This window comes from Oncorhynchus clarkii, chromosome 13 (assembly GCF_045791955.1).
Source record: "Oncorhynchus clarkii lewisi isolate Uvic-CL-2024 chromosome 13, UVic_Ocla_1.0, whole genome shotgun sequence".
In the NCBI taxonomy this organism is placed as follows: Eukaryota; Metazoa; Chordata; class Actinopteri; order Salmoniformes; family Salmonidae; genus Oncorhynchus; species Oncorhynchus clarkii.
This window is the reverse complement of record NC_092159.1, coordinates 3,918,945-3,936,702: the sequence shown is the minus strand read 5'-3', so window position 1 is coordinate 3,936,702 and position 17,758 is coordinate 3,918,945. Positions and strand designations below refer to the sequence as shown.

The window sequence follows — 17,758 nt, the reverse complement described above, 5'->3', positions numbered from 1 at the left end:
TGAAATGGGACATCAGCCAACTCAGTGACATCCACAGAACACTGTACAACCTTAACTGTGGAGTGAAATGGGACATCAGCCAACTCAGTGACATCCACAGAACACTGTACAGCCTTAACTGTGGAGTGAAATGGGACATCAGCCAACTCAGTGACAACAGAACACTGTACAACCTTAACTGTGGAGTGAAATGGGACATCAGCCAACTCAGTGACATCCACAGAACACTGTACAGCCTTAACTGTGGAGTGAAATGGGACATCAGCCAACTCAGTGACAACAGAACACTGTACAACCTTAACTGTGGAGTGAAATGGGACATCAGCCAACTCAGTGACAACAGAACACTGTACAGCCTTAACTGTGGAGTGAAATGGGACATCAGCCAACTCAGTGACATCCACAGAACACTGTACAGCCTTAACTGTGGAGTGAAATGGGACATCAGCCAACTCAGTGACATCCACAGAACACTGTACAACCTTAACTGTGGAGTGAAATGGGACATCAGCCAACTCAGTGACATCCACAGAACACTGTACAACCTTAACTGTGGAGTGAAATGGGACATCAGCCAACTCAGTGACAACAGAACACTGTACAACCTTAACTGTGGAGTGAAATGGGACATCAGCCAACTCAGTGACAACAGAACACTGTACAACCTTAACTGTGGAGTGAAATGGGACATCAGCCAACTCAGTGACAACAGAACACTGTACAGCCTTAACTGTGGAGTGAAATGGGATATCAGCCAACTCAGTGACAACAGAACACTGTACAACCTTAACTGTGGAGTGAAATGGGACATCAGCCAACTCAGTGACATCCACAGAACACTGTACAGCCTTAACTGTGGAGTGAAATGGGACATCAGCCAACTCAGTGACAACAGAACACTGTACAACCTTAACTGTGGAGTGAAATGGGACATCAGCCAACTCAGTGACATCCACAGAACACTGTACAGCCTTAACTGTGGAGTGAAATGGGACATCAGCCAACTCAGTGACAACAGAACACTGTACAACCTTAACTGTGGAGTGAAATGGGACATCAGCCAACTCAGTGACATCCACAGAACACTGTACAGCCTTAACTGTGGAGTGAAATGGGACATCAGCCAACTCAGTGACAACAGAACACTGTACAACCTTAACTGTGGAGTGAAATGGGACATCAGCCAACTCAGTGACAACAGAACACTGTACAACCTTAACTGTGGAGTGAAATGGGACATCAGCCAACTCAGTGACAACAGAACACTGTACAACCTTAACTGTGGAGTGAAATGGGACATCAGCCAACTCAGTGACAACAGAACACTGTACAACCTTAACTGTGGAGTGAAATGGGACATCAGCCAACTCAGTGACAACAGAACACTGTACAACCTTAACTGTGGAGTGAAATGGGACATCAGCCAACTCAGTGACATCCACAGAACACTGTACAACCTTAACTTTTTTTTTAAAATTCTACCTTTATTTAACTAGGCAAGTCAGTTAAGAACAAATTCTTATTTTCAATGACGGCCTAGGAACAGTGGGTTAACTGCCTGTTCAGGGGCAGAACGAAAGATTTGTACCTTGTCAGCTCGGGGATTTGAACTTGCAACCTTCCGATTACTAGTCCAACGCTCTAACCACTAGGCATGGTATATGGTATATGGTATGGAGTGAAATGGGATATCAGCCAACTCAGTGACAACCACAGAACACAACTATGTATAGTTTATACAAATATTAGTCTCTTAGCTCTTATTGCAGGACTTTGACTGTGATACATCACCCTCCATAACCAACCTATTGTGTGTATTGAACATTCATATTGAACAGCCTTACCTATAGAGTAGCACCACCACCCATCAGCCCATTCTCTTCTTGAAGTCAAAGCTGCAGTGTATTGTTGCTATAGGAGTTTATGATTAATAATCCCAATTATTTGATGTCACCATACAATTCCTTTAAAGCTCCAAGCTGAAAAATATAAATCATCAGAGTGGGTCACCAACCTAAATGTAAACAATATCACTTGATTATCAGAGGAGTGTATTATGACATCAGATAGAACTACTCAGACATTCCAAATATCACTTGATTATCAGAGGGGTGAATTATGACATCATATAGAACTACTCAGACATACCAAACATCACTTGATTATCAGAGGGGTGTATTATGACATCATATAGAACTACTCAGACATTCCAAATCAGGCTTCATCCATATCATGAAGGTGGATATTGATCCAACCATTTCCAAAGTAATGACCGGGCTGATGGAAACAGGATATGACTGTATACTTTTATAAATGCCGACAGACGGTTTGTTACTTCGTTTTACATGGTTTATTATTTTGTTTGACAAATAAAATATCATTCTTATCCATAATAATCTCATCATGTAGCTAGCCTACCAGCACTGTATCTGTGAGCTTTTGGCTACAGTGCACGGGACAAGAGCACGTTTGCTATAGAACTCAACGTAACAAAAAGAAGATCAGTAGAGTTGAAAATGCGATGGAAACCAATTGAACTTGTATTTTTCATTCAGCACATGGGAATTCAACAGCAGGTGGATCCAACACCCACCGCTTATTCAAACCAGCCCACTGGTGTCAGTTAAACATCTAGCTTCTATTTACATGTTACATAAAGTCAATTCAACATGAAACCAACACAAGGGATTCAGGTTGCCAGTTCTGTGAAAAATATAAAAAAAAATACCTGATGTTCATGGCTTTTTACAAATCCAATCAGTTTTCCACATTAATCAAACATCATGGAATTATTTTGTTGAAATGACGTGGAAACAAAGTTTATTCAACCAGTGGGAGGTTTGTAAATGACCCCAGGAAAGTAAAACAAAGAACTCTTCATTGAGACAATGATGAAACAGCAATCCGTAGGAGAGTTGTGGTGGATATTATAAAATAAGGATCTGCTGGAGTCCAAGTCAAACCAAGATTCTTTATTTCTGAGCTCAGAGAGAATAACACATAGAGTTTAAAAAAAGGACTATTTAAACACATGGAATCTGATCTACTCTATTTTCAAACTGACAGACTCCATATTCACTTCATGGTTTCTAATAAAAACATACAAATATATGTTTGAATATACGTTGTACAATTACATTTCATCTGGTAAAGACAGGTAAACACATTATCAGTCAACAATATAAGACAACGGGAGCACTGTGTATGTTCTCTGATGAAGTCAATGTGAAGTGAAATATCAATATTCACACTAGAAGTAATTATTCTCTCCTGTGTGAATTCTCACATGACTTTTAAGTGACTGTGATGAGTAATATGTCTTCCCACAGTCTGAGCATTTGAAAGGCTTCTCCCCTGTGTGTATTCGCTCATGAGTTGTCAGCATTCCTGAGACCTTAAAACTCTTTCCACACCAGGCGCAATGGTATGGCTTCTCCCCTGTGTGTATTCGCTCATGACATTTCAGTTGTCCTAAGCGGCTAAAACTCTTTCCGCACTGGGCGCAAAGGTATGGCTTCTCCCCAGTGTGTATTCGCTCATGAGATTTCATGTTTCCTAAGTGGTTAAAACTCTTTCCACACTGGGCACAATGGTATAGCTTCTCTACTGTGTGTGTCCTCTCATGTCTTTTCAGGCTTCCTAACTTGGTAAAACTCTTTCCAATCTGGGAGCAGAGGTGTTGTCTTGCCGGTTTGGACGTTCCTGGTTCCGCAGAGTTTGGTTTTTCTCCTGCCAAAGACAGTGTTTATTTAAAGAGAGACCTGAATGAAACCTCTACATGATAAAACTAGCTGTATGATATAGAACACGACCTAGACACTTCCTTAAACCTAAAATAGGTAAAGAAGTAATTCTGTGTGGAAGTCCAACACTTAGAGACAGACACAAAGCACAGTAAGGTCTCCCCATTGTCGATTTGGGAAGATGTTACTATAAAAATACAACATGTAAAATGTTGGACCCATGTTTCATGAGCTGAAATAAAAGATCACAGAATTCTTCACTTACGCACAAAAGCTTAATTCTCTCAAATTTGGTGCACACATTTGTTTACAACCCTGTTAGTGAACATTTCTCCTTTTACAAGATAATCTATCCTCCAGGTGTGGCATATCAAGAAGCTGATTAAACAGCATGATCATTACACAGGTGCACCTTGTGCTGAATAAAAGGCCACTCTAAAATGTGCAGTTTTGTCACACAACACCACAGATGTCTCAAGTTTTGAGGGAGTGTGCAATTGGCATGCTGACTGCAGGAATATATACTGGAGCTGTTGCCAGAGAATGTAATGTTAATATCTCTACCATATGCCGCCTCCAACGTTGTTTTAGAGAATTTGGCAGTACATCAGACCGGTCTCACAACTGCAGACCACATATAACGAACAACGCCAGCCCAGGACCTCCACATCGTCTGAGACCAGCCACCCGAGTTGTATTCCTCTTTGTAATGAAGCCTGAGGAGTATTTAGCTCTGTAACAAAGCCCTTTTGTGGGGGAAAACAAATTCTCATTGGCTGGGCCTGGCTCCGCAGTTGGTGGGCTGGTGGGTGTTTATATTTTTGTTCTGTATATACAGCTGAAGTCAGAAGTTTCCATACACCTTAGCCAAATACATTTAAACTCAGTTTTTCACAATTCCTGAAATGTAATCCTAGTAAAAATGCCCTGTCTTAGGTCAGTTAGGATCAAATCAAATCAAATTGTATTTGTCACATACACATGGTTAGCAGATGTTAATGCGAGTGTAGCGAAATGCTTGTGCTTCTAGTTCCGACAATGCAGTAATAACCAACAAGTAATCTAACTAACAATTCCAAAAAACTACTGTCTTATACACAGTGTAAGGGGATAAAGAATATGTACATAAGGATATATGAATGAGTGATGGTACAGAGCAGCATAGGCAAGATACAGTAGATGGTATCGAGTACAGTATATACATATGAGATGAGTATGTAAACAAAGTGGCATAGTTAAAGTGGCTAGTGATACATGTATTACATAAGGATACAGTAGATGGTATAGAGTACAGTATATACGTATGCATACGAGATGAATAATGTAGGGTATGTAACATTATATTAGGTAGCATTGTTTAAAGTGGCTAGTGATATATTTTACATCATTTCCCATCAATTCCCATTATTAAAGTGGCTAGAGTTGAGTCAGTGTCAGTGTGTTGGCAGCAGCCACTCAATGTTAGTGGTGGCTGTTTAACAGTCTGATGGCCTTGAGATTGAAAAACAGCTTCTGTCTCTCGGTCCCAGCTTTGATGCACCTGTACTGACCTCGCCTTCTGGATGATAGCGGGGTGAACAGGCAGTGGCTCGGGTGGTTGTTGTCCTTGATGATCTTTATGGCCTTCCTGTGACATCGGGTGGTGTAGGTGTCCTGGAGGGCAGGTAGTTTGCCCCCGGTGATGCGTTGTGCAGACCTCACTACCCTCTGGAGAGCCTTACGGTTGTGGGCGGAGCAGTTGCCGTACCAGGCGGTGATGCAGCCCGACAGGATGCTCTCGATTGTGCATCTGTAGAAGTTTGTGAGTGCTTTTGGTGACAAGCCAAATTTCTTCAGCCTCCTGAGGTTGAAGAGGCGCTGCTGCGCCTTCTTCACGATGCTGTCTGTGTGAGTGGACCAATTCAGTTTGTCTGTGATGTGTATGCCGAGGAACTTAAAACTTGCTACCCTCTCCACTACTGTTCCATCGATGTGGATAGGGGGGAGTTCCCTCTGCTGTTTCCTGAAGTCCACAATCATCTCCTTAGTTTTGTTGACGTTGAGTGTGAGGTTATTTTCCTGACACCACACTCCGAGGGCCCTCACCTCCTCCCTGTAGGCCGTCTCGTCGTTGTTGGTAATCAAGCCTACCACTGTTGTGTCGTCCGCAAACTTGATGATTGAGTTGGAGGCGTGCGTGGCCACGCAGTCGTGGGTGAACAGGGAGTACAGGAGAGGGCTCAGAACGCACCCTTGTGGGGCCCCAGTGTTGAGGATCAGCGGGGTGGAGATGTTGTTGCCTACCCTCACCACCTGGGGGCGGCCCGTCAGGAAGTCCAGTACCCAGTTGCACAGGGCGGGGTCGAGACCCAGGGTCTCGAGCTTGGAGGGTACTATGGTGTTGATCACCACTTTATTTTAAGAATGTGAAATGTCAGAAGAGAGAATGATTTCAGCTTTTATTTCTTTCATCACATTCCCAGTGAGTCAGAAGTTTACTTACACTCAATTAGTATTTGGTAGCATTGCCTTCAAATGGTTTAATTTGGGTCAAATGTTTCAGGTACACAAGCTTCCCACAATAAGTTGGGTGAATTTTGGCCCATTCAGTGTATTCGGTATAGGCCCATTCGGTATAGAGTATATAGGAGGCCCTTGGGGTAATTGTCCATTTTGGAAAACCCATTTGTGACCAAGCTTTAACTTCCTGACTGATGTCTTGAGATCTTGAGATATTTCTTCAATATATCCACATAATTTTCATGCCTCATGATGCCATCTAGTAAGTGAAGTGTACCAGTCCCTCCTGCAGCAAAGCACCCCCACAACATGGTGCTGCCACCCCCGTGCTTCACGATTGGGATGATGTTCTTCGGCTTGCAAGCCTCCCCCTTTTACCTCCAAACATAACGATGGTCATTATGGCCAAACAGTTCTATTTTATTAGACCAGAGGACCTTTCTCCAAAAAGTACAATCTTTCTCCCCATGCAAACTGTAGTGTGGCTTTTTTATGGCGGTTTTGGAGCAGTGGCTTCTTCCTTGTTGAGCGGCTTTTCAGGTTATGTCGATATAAGACTGGTTTTACTGTGGATATAGATACTTTTGTACCCGTTTCCCACAAGCATCTTCACAATGTCCTTTGCTGTTGTTCTGGGATTGATTTGCACTTTTCGCACCAAAGTACGTTAATCTCTAGAAGACAGAACGCGTCTCCTTCCTGAGCGGTATGACGGCTGCATGGTCCCATGGTGTTTATACTTACGTACTATTGTTCGTACAGATGAACGTGGAACCTTCAGGCATTTGGAAATTTCTCCCAAGGATGAACCAGACTTGTGGAGGTCTACAATTTTTGTTGGTCTTGGCTGATTTCTTTTGATTTTCCCATGATGTCAAGCAAAGAGGCACTGAGTTTGAAAGTAGGCCTTGAAATACATCCACAGGTACACCTCCAATTGACTCAAATTATGTCAATTAGCCTACCAGAAGCTTCTAAAGCCATGGCATCATTTTCTGGAATTTTCCAAACAGTTTAAAGGCACAGTCAACTTGGTGTATGTAAACTTCTGACCCACTGGAATTGTAGTACAGTGAATTATAAGTGAAATAATCTGACTGTAAACAATTGTTGGAAAAATTACTTGTGTCATGCACACAGTAGATGTCCTAACCAACTTGCCAAAACTATAGTTTGTTAAACAATACATTTTTGGAGTGGTTGAAAAACTAGTTTTAATTACTCCAACCTAAGTGTATGTAAACTTCCCACTTCAACTTTATGTCCATCTTTTCAAGGGTCTGTTTCACAAGGTCCACAAAGTCCTGTCCAGTCGATGACTCAGTCAATGACCGCAATGAGTCTCTCGTGGACAACATCAGTGACATATCGCAGAACTACTGCACACTGGTCTTTGGATGTTAAATCCTGTGTTGTGCCCATTTGTACTGAGAACATCCCTGCCTTTCTCACTTCAACAGCAATTGTCTGCTGAATCGACATTCTGATGACTTCAATTACTTTATTTGCTGTTTTGGGCAAAATAATCAAATGGATTTTCAGTGCCTTTCGCTGTCCCTTTCTATTTCCCCTGTACTGGGCACTGAACCTCTCTCTCTCTGAACATCTGGTTGCTCTGAACCTCTCTCTCTCTGCACATCTGGTTGCTCTGAACCTCTCTCTCTCTCACTCTCTCCTCTGCACATCTGGTTGCTCTGAACCTCTCTCTCTCTCTCTCTACACATCTGGTTGCTCTGAACCTCTCTCTCTCTCTCTCTGCACATCTGGTTGCTCTGAACCTCTCTCTCTCTCTCTCTGCACATCTGGTTGCTCTGCAGAATGAGATTAACATGGTAAATAACCTACACTTAAACGTGTATTACTTGTGCAAGTCATCGATTGTATGCCCCCAGATTACAGTCCTACTGATAATCTCATAAATAAAGCACATATTAATCTAAAATCCCCCCAAAAAGCCTAGATGTTTAGGTTTGTGCTCTTAAGTTGTACCTGAAGGTTCCTGCTCTGAGTCTGACTCTGAACTGACCACCATCTCCAGTTCAGCAGGAGCACCTGAAGCTCTAGTGCTGCTGCTTCCTTCCTTCCTCCACCTTTGCAAAGAAAATACTCTTGTCATACTCACTATCATTAGTGTATCAGTAGGCTACATTAATACATTTCAGGGAAAAATTTGAGAGACCCGATGTCCTTTTTGGCACGTGGACACTGCAACGAGAGCGTGGGAGTCGTGCCTGATGCATGGATTCTGCATCAACTCATTCCTGCTCGCTATATTAACGCTGGTCAAGTTGACCATTCATGGCAGGCCAAAACGACCCTCAGCCAAAACGACCCTCAGGCCAAAACGACCCTCAGGCCAAAACGACCCTCAGGCCAAAACGACCCTCAGGCCACCGAGAAATGTCCCGGTGCTCCCTACGGCCAGTCCACTGCTGTCAGGAGTTTTGCTTGCCTGTTCTACAGTCTTGTAAAGATAGGAGTTTGACTGGGACAGGCAATGTAACATCCATAACGTTCTCAGGAAAAGGTTTTGTAAAACATGCCCCTTACATTGGATCATCTTGAAACTTTCTCTCTAAAGCTAACTTTCATCAAGGTTTAATATGGTCTATTGGTTTCTCTCTTTTCATTGGCAGAATCCTTTTTCAGTGTTATGATATTCATAACATCCATATCCACCAGTTTATCTTCCTGTCAACTGGTTGTCCTGGTAACAGATACCAGTGGGCAGATCTGTTGTATTTGTTCAAACTAAACTACAGCACTTACTTTGATGAGTCAAATCTGATCCTTTCATCTCTTCTCCTCCTCTCACAGTTCCACTCAGCCCCGTTGTTTTCCTGCAGTCCACCAGCAGCACAGACAACCTCTTCATACCCAGCAGTAAGGTGCTACCGGGAGAGGCATGCCACGGGGACTCTGGGAGGGATGAAGGCCTAGCGTTGTCCTGGTAACCATAAAGAGGGGACACAGACACATATCATTATGGATGCTGATGTCACTGTTGTCATGAAGTGCTCTACAGAAACCCAGCCCCAGATAGAGCAAGCTGTATGCTAGACCAGACCAAGCTGTACCATCTGGTGTTCTGATCTGGAGAGACTCTTCTCTGCCTCGTCAGCATCAGGATGTTGTTGAGGCTCCCCAGAGGATCCATAATAGTCATGTCTCTCTCCTGTGTGAACAGGGCCTAAAATGCAAATGTTAAAGGGTCATTCCACAAAATGGCCTTTTGCATCCCTTTGATATAAGTAGAAATGATGCTCCAATATTGCATTTTAAAAGCCTGTTGTATTAGATGAGGTGCACTTTAATGTTGACCACATGGAGAATTCAATACATCTCATTTGAAAGTCCCAGAAATATATGTACCAAACTAAAACTTCAACAATTCCTACAGTACTGAACAACATATTCAAGTGTAGAACTTCAGTAGAATGCCACTTTAAAACCCCACATTAGTTCAACAACGGCATAGTTTGTGACCCTGTTTAAGACAGTACTCACTGGTGTTAATCTGATATTCTGTCTCCCCCTCTTTCACTCCCAAGACGTCTTCCTCCTTCACCTTTATTGAGACAGCATCCTGTTCCTCTCTAAAAGGTTCTTCCTCTGTTTCCTCAATAACATCATCTTCCACGACAATGTTCAGTCCCAGAGCTTCATTCTCCATACAGCAGACCTCTTCTTTAGCAGGGGAGGAGTAGTTTAGTGAACTCATGATCAGGGAAGTTAGCTAGTTAGCATTAGCGACTAGCCTAGTGCTAGGCTCAGTATCAATCTTTAACACGTTTGCAAATTAAACAAGCAAATTAGGTTAAAGTTAACCAGTTGACACGTCAACTGAACTGTGTTTACAACACTGAGATTAGCTCATGTACATTAACATGGTCTAAAGCGTCAATCTTTCAGTTTTATGTTGTCTAGCAAGCTACCGAGGTGGTTGAAAGAGAAGCCGTGTTGTTGTTCCTGAAGAAGCGTCCCGTCCAGTCCATTATACGTCATCAAGAAGCATCACCTGAAAGACGCTCATCGCCATCTGCTGACTGGAGTGGGTAACGCAGTTTGGAAACAATAGTTACGACACTTCTGTATTGGAAAGAACGTTATAATAATTTAACAATAAGCTGATATATTTTCTCTTCCGTCCTGTACACAGACGTAGAAGCGTAATATGAATATGTAGATGATTAATAAATACATCTATGAATAGGTAGTGTGTTAATACACATTTGCTCTGTTCAATTATTTACATTCGTTTTTATCTAGATGTGACGGCACTCTTCCCTGAAAGCTACGCTCTTTAAGATACAAATCATCCTGTAAACCACACGTTTTCTCCATCCCTAACAAACACAGCTGATTAATCAAACTGCATTCTAAACTGAAGATCATGATTAGGTGATTATTGGAGTCTGGTGTGTTAGCTGGGGCTGGGGTAAACAAGAGAGCAAATATATCACACGCAAATAGAACTTGATTATCAGAGGGGTGTATTATGACATCAGATAGAACTACTCAGACATTCCAAATATCACTTGATTATCAGAGGGGTGTATTATGACATCATATAGAACTACTCAGACATTCCAAATCAGGCTTCATCCACATCATGAAGGTGGATATTGATCCAACCATTTCCAAAGTAATGACCGGGCTGATGGAAACAGGATATGCCTGTATACTTTTCTAAATGCCGACAGAAGATTGTTGGTTTGTTTTACATGGTGGGGTGTTTTTGTGTCAGTAAACATTTATGAGCGAGAAAAGGCGGTGGAAACATTTATTTATATAATAACCATCATATCGAAGTTAACTTGGAGTCACGTGATGAAATGTTGATTGTTCCTCCCACTACGATTTGGGAACCCATGTAGTTTATTAGGCTACAGATTAAATAAACTTCACAGGGTGGTGAAAGTGGAGGTGATGAGCTTGATGCTCCTTTCCAATACATTGAGGGTCTTATTCTGGTGACATGATGATTGATGCTTGGTTGCCATTTGACAAATAAAATAATATCTCTATTATGGATAAGAATCTCATCATGTAGGTAGCCTACCAACACTGTATATGTGAGCTGTTGGCTACAGTGCACGGGACAAGAGCACGTTTGCTATATAACTCAACGGTTTTTCAAAACCATCAGTAGAGTTGAAAATGCGATGGAAACCCATTTAACTTGCATTTTTCATTCAGTTCATGGGAATTCAACAGCAAAACATTTTTTCCGTGCACTACTTCATCACGCAGACTTTTATCTGCAATAAACCTGTTTGATGCAAACATTTCCGGTGGGAAAATGCGTATATTGTTTTATGCAGATTTGAGAATATTCACATGAAAATCTGTCGCAAATGACATGGAAATTTAGCTACTAACCTGGATACTGATCCAAAACCTGCTGCTTATTCAAACCGTCCCACTGGGCATAGACGTCAGTTCAACATCTAGTTTCTATTTACATTTCTTTGATTCGTCAACTAAAGTGAATTCAACATGAAATCTACACAAAATGTCCACTGTAATTGGATTTAGGTTGCCAGTTGGGTGAAACACAAAATATCACCAGTCACTGGATTTAGGTTGCCAGTTGTGTGAAAATTAATAAAAATACCTTATATAAATCCAATCCGTTTTCCACATTGAATAAACATCATCACATGGATTTGTTTTGTTGAAATCAAATCAAATGTTATTGGTCACATACACATGGTTAGTAGATGTTATTGGTCACATACACATGGTTAGCAGATGTTATTGGTCACATACACATGGTTAGCAGATGTTATTGGTCACGTACACATGGTTAGTAGATGTTATTGGTCACATACACATGGTTAGCAGATGTTATTGGTCAAATACACATGGTTAGCAGATGTTATTGGTCACATACACATGGTTAGCAGATGTTATTGGTCACATACACATGGTTAGCAGATGTTATTGGTCACATACACATGGTTAGCAGATGTTATTGGTCAAATACACATGGTTAGCAGATGTTATTGGTCAAATACACATGGTTAGCAGATGTTATTGGTCACATACACATGGTTAGCAGATGTTATTGGTCACATACACATGGTTAGCAGATGTTATTGGTCACATACACATGGTTAGCAGATGTTATTGGTCACATACACAAGGTTAGCAGATGTTATTGGTCACATACACATGGTTAGCAGATGTTATTGTTCACATACACATGGTTAGCAGATGTTATTGGTCACATACACATGGTTATCAGATGTTATTGGTCACATACACATGGTTAGCAGATGTTTTTGGTCACATACACATGATTAGCAAATGTTATTGGTCAGATACACATGGTTAGCAAATGTTATTGGTCAGATACACATGGTTAGCATATGTTTTTGGTCACATTCACATGGTTAGCAAATGTTATTGGTCAGATACACATGGTTAGCATATGTTTTTGGTCACATACACATGGTTAGCAAATGTTATTGGTCAGATACACATGGTTATCAGATGTTATTGGTCAGATACACATGGTTAGCATATGTTATTGGTCAGATACACATGGTTAGCAGATGTTATTGGTCAGATACACATGGTTAGCATATGTTTTTGGTCACATACACATGGTTAGCAAATGTTATTGGTCACATACACATGGTTATCAGATGTTATTGGTCACATACACATGGTTAGCAGATGTTATTGTGAGTGTAGTGAAATGCTTGTGCTTCTAGATCCGACAGTGCAGCAGTATCAAACAGATAATATCTAACAAATTCCACAACTAAACCTAATACACATAATCCAGTAAAGGAATGGGAAATATAGAAGTATAAAACATGGATGAGCAGAAACACAGCAGCTAAGATGCAATATATAGTGAAGAATAGATAGTGAAGGATACAGTATTTACAGTTGAAACTAAAGATTACATACACTTAGGTTGGAGTCATTATAACTCATTTTTCAACCACTCCACAAATTTCTTGTTAACAAACTTTAGTTTTGGCAAGTTGGTTAGGACATCTGTGTTAACGACACAAGTCATTTTTCCAACAATTGTTTACAGACAGATTATTTCACAATCCCAGTGGGTCAGAAGTTTACATACTCTAAGTTGACTGTGCCTTTAAACAGCCTTGGAAAATTCAAGAACATTTTGTCATAGCTTTCGTAGCTTCTGATAGGCTAATTGACATAATTTGAGTTAATTTGAAGAGCACCTGTGTATGTATTTCAAGACCTACCTTGAAACTCAGTGCCTCTTTACTTGACATCATGGGAAAATAAATACAAATCTGCCAAGATCTCAGAAGAAAAATGGTAGACCTCCACAAGTCTGGTTCATCCTTGGGAGCGATTTCCAAACGCCTGAAGGCGTCCTCTGGTCTGATAAAACAAAAATAGAACTGTTTGGACATAATGACCATCGTTATGATCGGAGGAAAAAGGGGGATGCTTGCAAGCCGAAGAACACCATCCCAACCGTGAAGCAGGTGGCAGCATCACGTTGTGGGGGTGCTTCACTGCAGGAAGGACTGGGGCACTTCACAAAATAAATGGCATCATGGGAGAGGATAATTACGTGAATATATTGAAGCAACATCTCAAAACATCAGTCAGGAAGTTAAAGACTTGGTCGCAAATGGGTCTTCCAAATCGACAATGACGCCAAGCATACTTCCAAAGTTGTGGCAAAATGGCTTAAGGACAACAAAGTCAAGGTATTGGAGTGGGCATCACCACGCCCTGACCTTAATGCTATAGAAAACAGACCATTTTACCCTTTTAAAAATAGTTATAGGGGGAGGTCCGGGGGATGTCTGTCTTTGAAAGGGTCATTGTAATATTTAAGATGTCCCCTTTACTGATGACCTAAACCTACAAGTCAAGGGGTCTGAATACTTTCCAAAGAAACTGTAAGTGATTGAGGAGAGAGCTTAATTGCTATATTCTAATTAAAATCATTGACCCATAAGGGAACACATGACCAAAGCAATGCGTGACCCATGCAGAATTAAAACTATATTCATCTTAATGAGAAATATAATCTAATAAACAAATGTTTGCATAACCAAAGACATGAAAACTGGTGGGAACATTGTATTTAGTCAGGATTTCATAAGGCCAGGAAGGTCATTGAGACATCAGTTAATGTTGCTAGTTTAGGGATGAAGATAGTGAAGGTTCATCAATGTTAAGGATGTTTTTTAATTTGACGTGGAAACAATGTTTATTCAACCAGTGGGAGGCTTGTAAAAGCCCACAGGAAAGTGGAATGAGGAACTCTTCATTGAGACAATCATGAAACAGCAATCTGTGGGTGAGTTGTAGTGGATATTATAATATAAGGATCTGCTGGAGTCCAAGTCAAACCAAGATTCTTTATTTCTGAGCTCAGAGAGAATAACAGTTTGGTATTTTACTAGGATCCCCATTAGCTGTTGCAAAAGCAGCAGCTACCCCTCCTGCGGTCAACACAAAACATGACACATAATTTTCACGTCTCTCGTTGGAAGGCATGGACCAAAGCGCAGCGTGGTAAGTGTTCATGATTTTTATTTAATCAAAAAACATTCAAACAAAATAACAAAGAGAAGAACGAACAGTTCTGTAAGACAAATCAACTATACAGAAAACAACTACCCAAAAAACACAGGTGGAAAAAGGCTGCCTAAGTATGATTCCCAATTAGAGACAACGATAGACAGCTGTCCCTGATTGAGAACCATACCCGGCCAAAACAAAGAAATAGAAAACATAGAAATAAAGAAACTGGAATTCCCACCCGAGTCACACCCTGGCCTAACCAAAATAGAGAATAAAAGCTTCTCTATGGCCAGGGCGTGACAGCCGCTCTGTTCTGGGCCAGCTGCAGCTTTACTCTGTCTTTCCTTGCAGCACTGGACCACACGACTGGACAATAATCAAGATTAGACTAAACTAGAGCCTGCAGAACTTGCTTTGTGGAGAGTAGTGTCAAAAAAGCAGAGCATCTCTTTATTATGGCTAGACCTCTCCCCATCTTTACAACCATTGAATCTATATGTTTTGACCATGACAGTTTACAATCTAAGGTAATGCCAAGTTTAGTCTCCTCAACTTGTTCAACAGCCACACAATTCATTACCAGATTCAGCTGAGGTCTATAACTTAAGGAATGATTTGTACCAAATACAATGCTCTTAGTTTTAAAGATGTTCAGGACCAGTTTATTACTGGCCACGCATTCCAAAACAGACTGCAACTCTTTGTTAAGGGTTTCAGTGACTTCATTAGCTGTGGTTGCTGGTGCTTATATAGTTGAATCATCAGCATACATGGACACACATACTTTGTTTAATGCCAGTGGTAGGCCATTGGTAAAAATAGAAAAGAGTAGAGGGCCTAGAGAGCTGCCCTGCGGTACATCACACTTTATATGTTTGACATTAGAGAAGCTTCCATTAAAAACCCTCTGAGTTCTATTAGATAGATAGCTCTGAATCCACATTATGGCAGAGGTTGAAAAGCCATAGCACAAACATTCTTAAACAACAGGTTATGGTCAATAATATCAAAGGCTGCACTGAAATCTAACAATAGAGCTCCCACAATCTTCTTGTTATCAATTTCTCTCAACCAATCATCAGTCATTTGTGTCAGTGCAGTACATGTTGAGTGCCCTTCTCTATAAGCATGCTGAAAGTATGTTGTTCATTTGTTTACAGAAATACAGCATTGTATTTGTTCAAACCATTTTTTCCCCAACAGTTTGCTAAGAGCTGGCAGCAAGCTTATAGGTCTGCTGTTAAAACCAGTAAAGGCCACTTTACCACTCTTGGGTAGTGGATTAATTTGGCTTCCCTCCAGGCAAGAGAACAAAGACATTTGCCACATTTCAGGCTTCAAACATAAAGATATAAAACTGTATTTTTTTGTGAAGAATCAACAACAAGTGGGACACAATCATGAAGTGGAACGACATTTATTGGATATTTCAAACTTTTTTAACAAATCAAAAACTGAAATATTGGGCGTGCAAAATTATTCAGCCCCTTTACTTTCAGTGCAGCAAACTCTCTCCAGAAGTTCAGTGAGGATCTCTGAATGATCCAATGTTGACCTAAATGACTAATGATGATAAATACAATCCACCTGTGTGTAATCAAGTCTCCGTATAAATGCACCTGCACTGTGATAGTCTCAGAGGTCCGTTAAAAGCGCAGAGAGCATCATGAAGAACAAGGAACACACCAGGCAGGTCCGAGATACTGTTGTGAAGAAGTTTAAAGCCGGACTTGGATACAAAAAGATTTCCCAAGCTTTAAACATCCCAAGGAGCACTGTGCAAGCGATTAATATTGAAATGGAAGGAGTATCAGACCACTGCAAATCTACCAAGACCTGGCCGTCCCTCTAAACTTTCAGCTCATACAAGGAGAAGACTGATCAGAGATGCAGCCAAGAGGCCCATGATCACTCTGGATGAACTGCAGAGGTGGGAGACTCTGTCCATAGGAAAACAATCAGTCGTATATTGCACAAATCTGGCCTTTATGGAAGAGTGGCAAGAACAAAGCCATTTCTTAAAGATATCAATAAAAAGTGTTGTTTAAAGTTTGCCACGACCATTCTGGAAGAAAACCTGATGGAGTCTGCAAAAGACCTGAGACTGGGACGGAGATTTGTCTTCCAACAAGACAATGATCCAAAACATAAAGCAAAATCTACAATGGAATGGTTCAAAAATAAACATATCCAGGTGTTAGAATGGCCAAGTCAAAGTCCAGACCTGAATCCAATCGAGAATCTGTGGAAAGAACTGAAAACTGCTGTTCACAAATGCTCTCCATCCAACCTCACTGAGCTCGAGCTGTTTTGCAAGGAGGAATGGGAAAAAATTTCAGTTTCTCGATGTGCAAAACTGATAGAGACATACCCCAAGCGACTTACAGCTGTAATCGCAGCAAAAGGTGGCGCTACAAAGTATTAACTTAAGGGGGCTGAATAATTTTGCACGCCCAATTTTTCAGTTTTTGATTTGTTAAAAAAGTTTGAAATATCCAATAAATGTCGTTCCACTTCATGATTGTGTCCCACTTGTTGTTGATTCTTCACAAAAAAATACAGTTTTATATCTTTATGTTTGAAGCCTCAAATGTGGCAAAAGGTCACAAAGTTCAAGGGGGCCGAATACTTTCGCAAGGCACTGTATAAGGCAACAATATAAGACATTGGGAGCACTGTGTATGTTCTCTGATGAATTGTAAGAAAAATGAGATGTGAAATATATACACGCTAAGAGAAGTAATTACTCTCTCCTGTGTGGATTCTCTAATGACGTTTAAGTGATTGAGTACTATGTTTTCCCAAAATCTAATCTTCTGTAAAGCCTTCTCCTCTGTGTCATGCTCTTTCAGGCTTCCTAAATGGGCAAATGCTTTGCACCCTGGGAGGAGTGGTAATGCATCTCACCTCTTGTGTATTTTCTCATGTTGGTTCAGGCTGTTTTTCTGGTTAAAACTCCTTCCACACTGGGAGCAGTG

General features: G+C 41.0%; 1 protein-coding gene across 2 annotated transcripts; it reads right to left on the bottom strand.

The window, feature by feature from the left end:
• Positions 1-3,202: 3,202 nt before the first annotated feature.
• LOC139424296 (zinc finger protein 670-like) lies at positions 3,203-10,192 on the bottom strand. Of its 2 annotated transcripts, XM_071175993.1 has the most exons (5): positions 9,750-10,192; positions 9,320-9,432; positions 9,012-9,189; positions 8,232-8,332; positions 3,203-3,729 (listed from the first exon to the last, which is right to left on the bottom strand). In XM_071175993.1, the coding sequence occupies exons 1-5, from the start codon at positions 9,961-9,963 to the stop codon at positions 3,640-3,642; spliced, it is 696 nt and encodes a 231-aa protein (XP_071032094.1). In that variant the 5' UTR covers positions 9,964-10,192; the 3' UTR covers positions 3,203-3,639. The 2 variants fall into 2 exon arrangements, with proteins under 2 accessions (XP_071032094.1, XP_071032093.1); XM_071175992.1 differs by lacking the exon at positions 8,232-8,332.
• Positions 10,193-17,758: the final 7,566 nt, after the last annotated feature.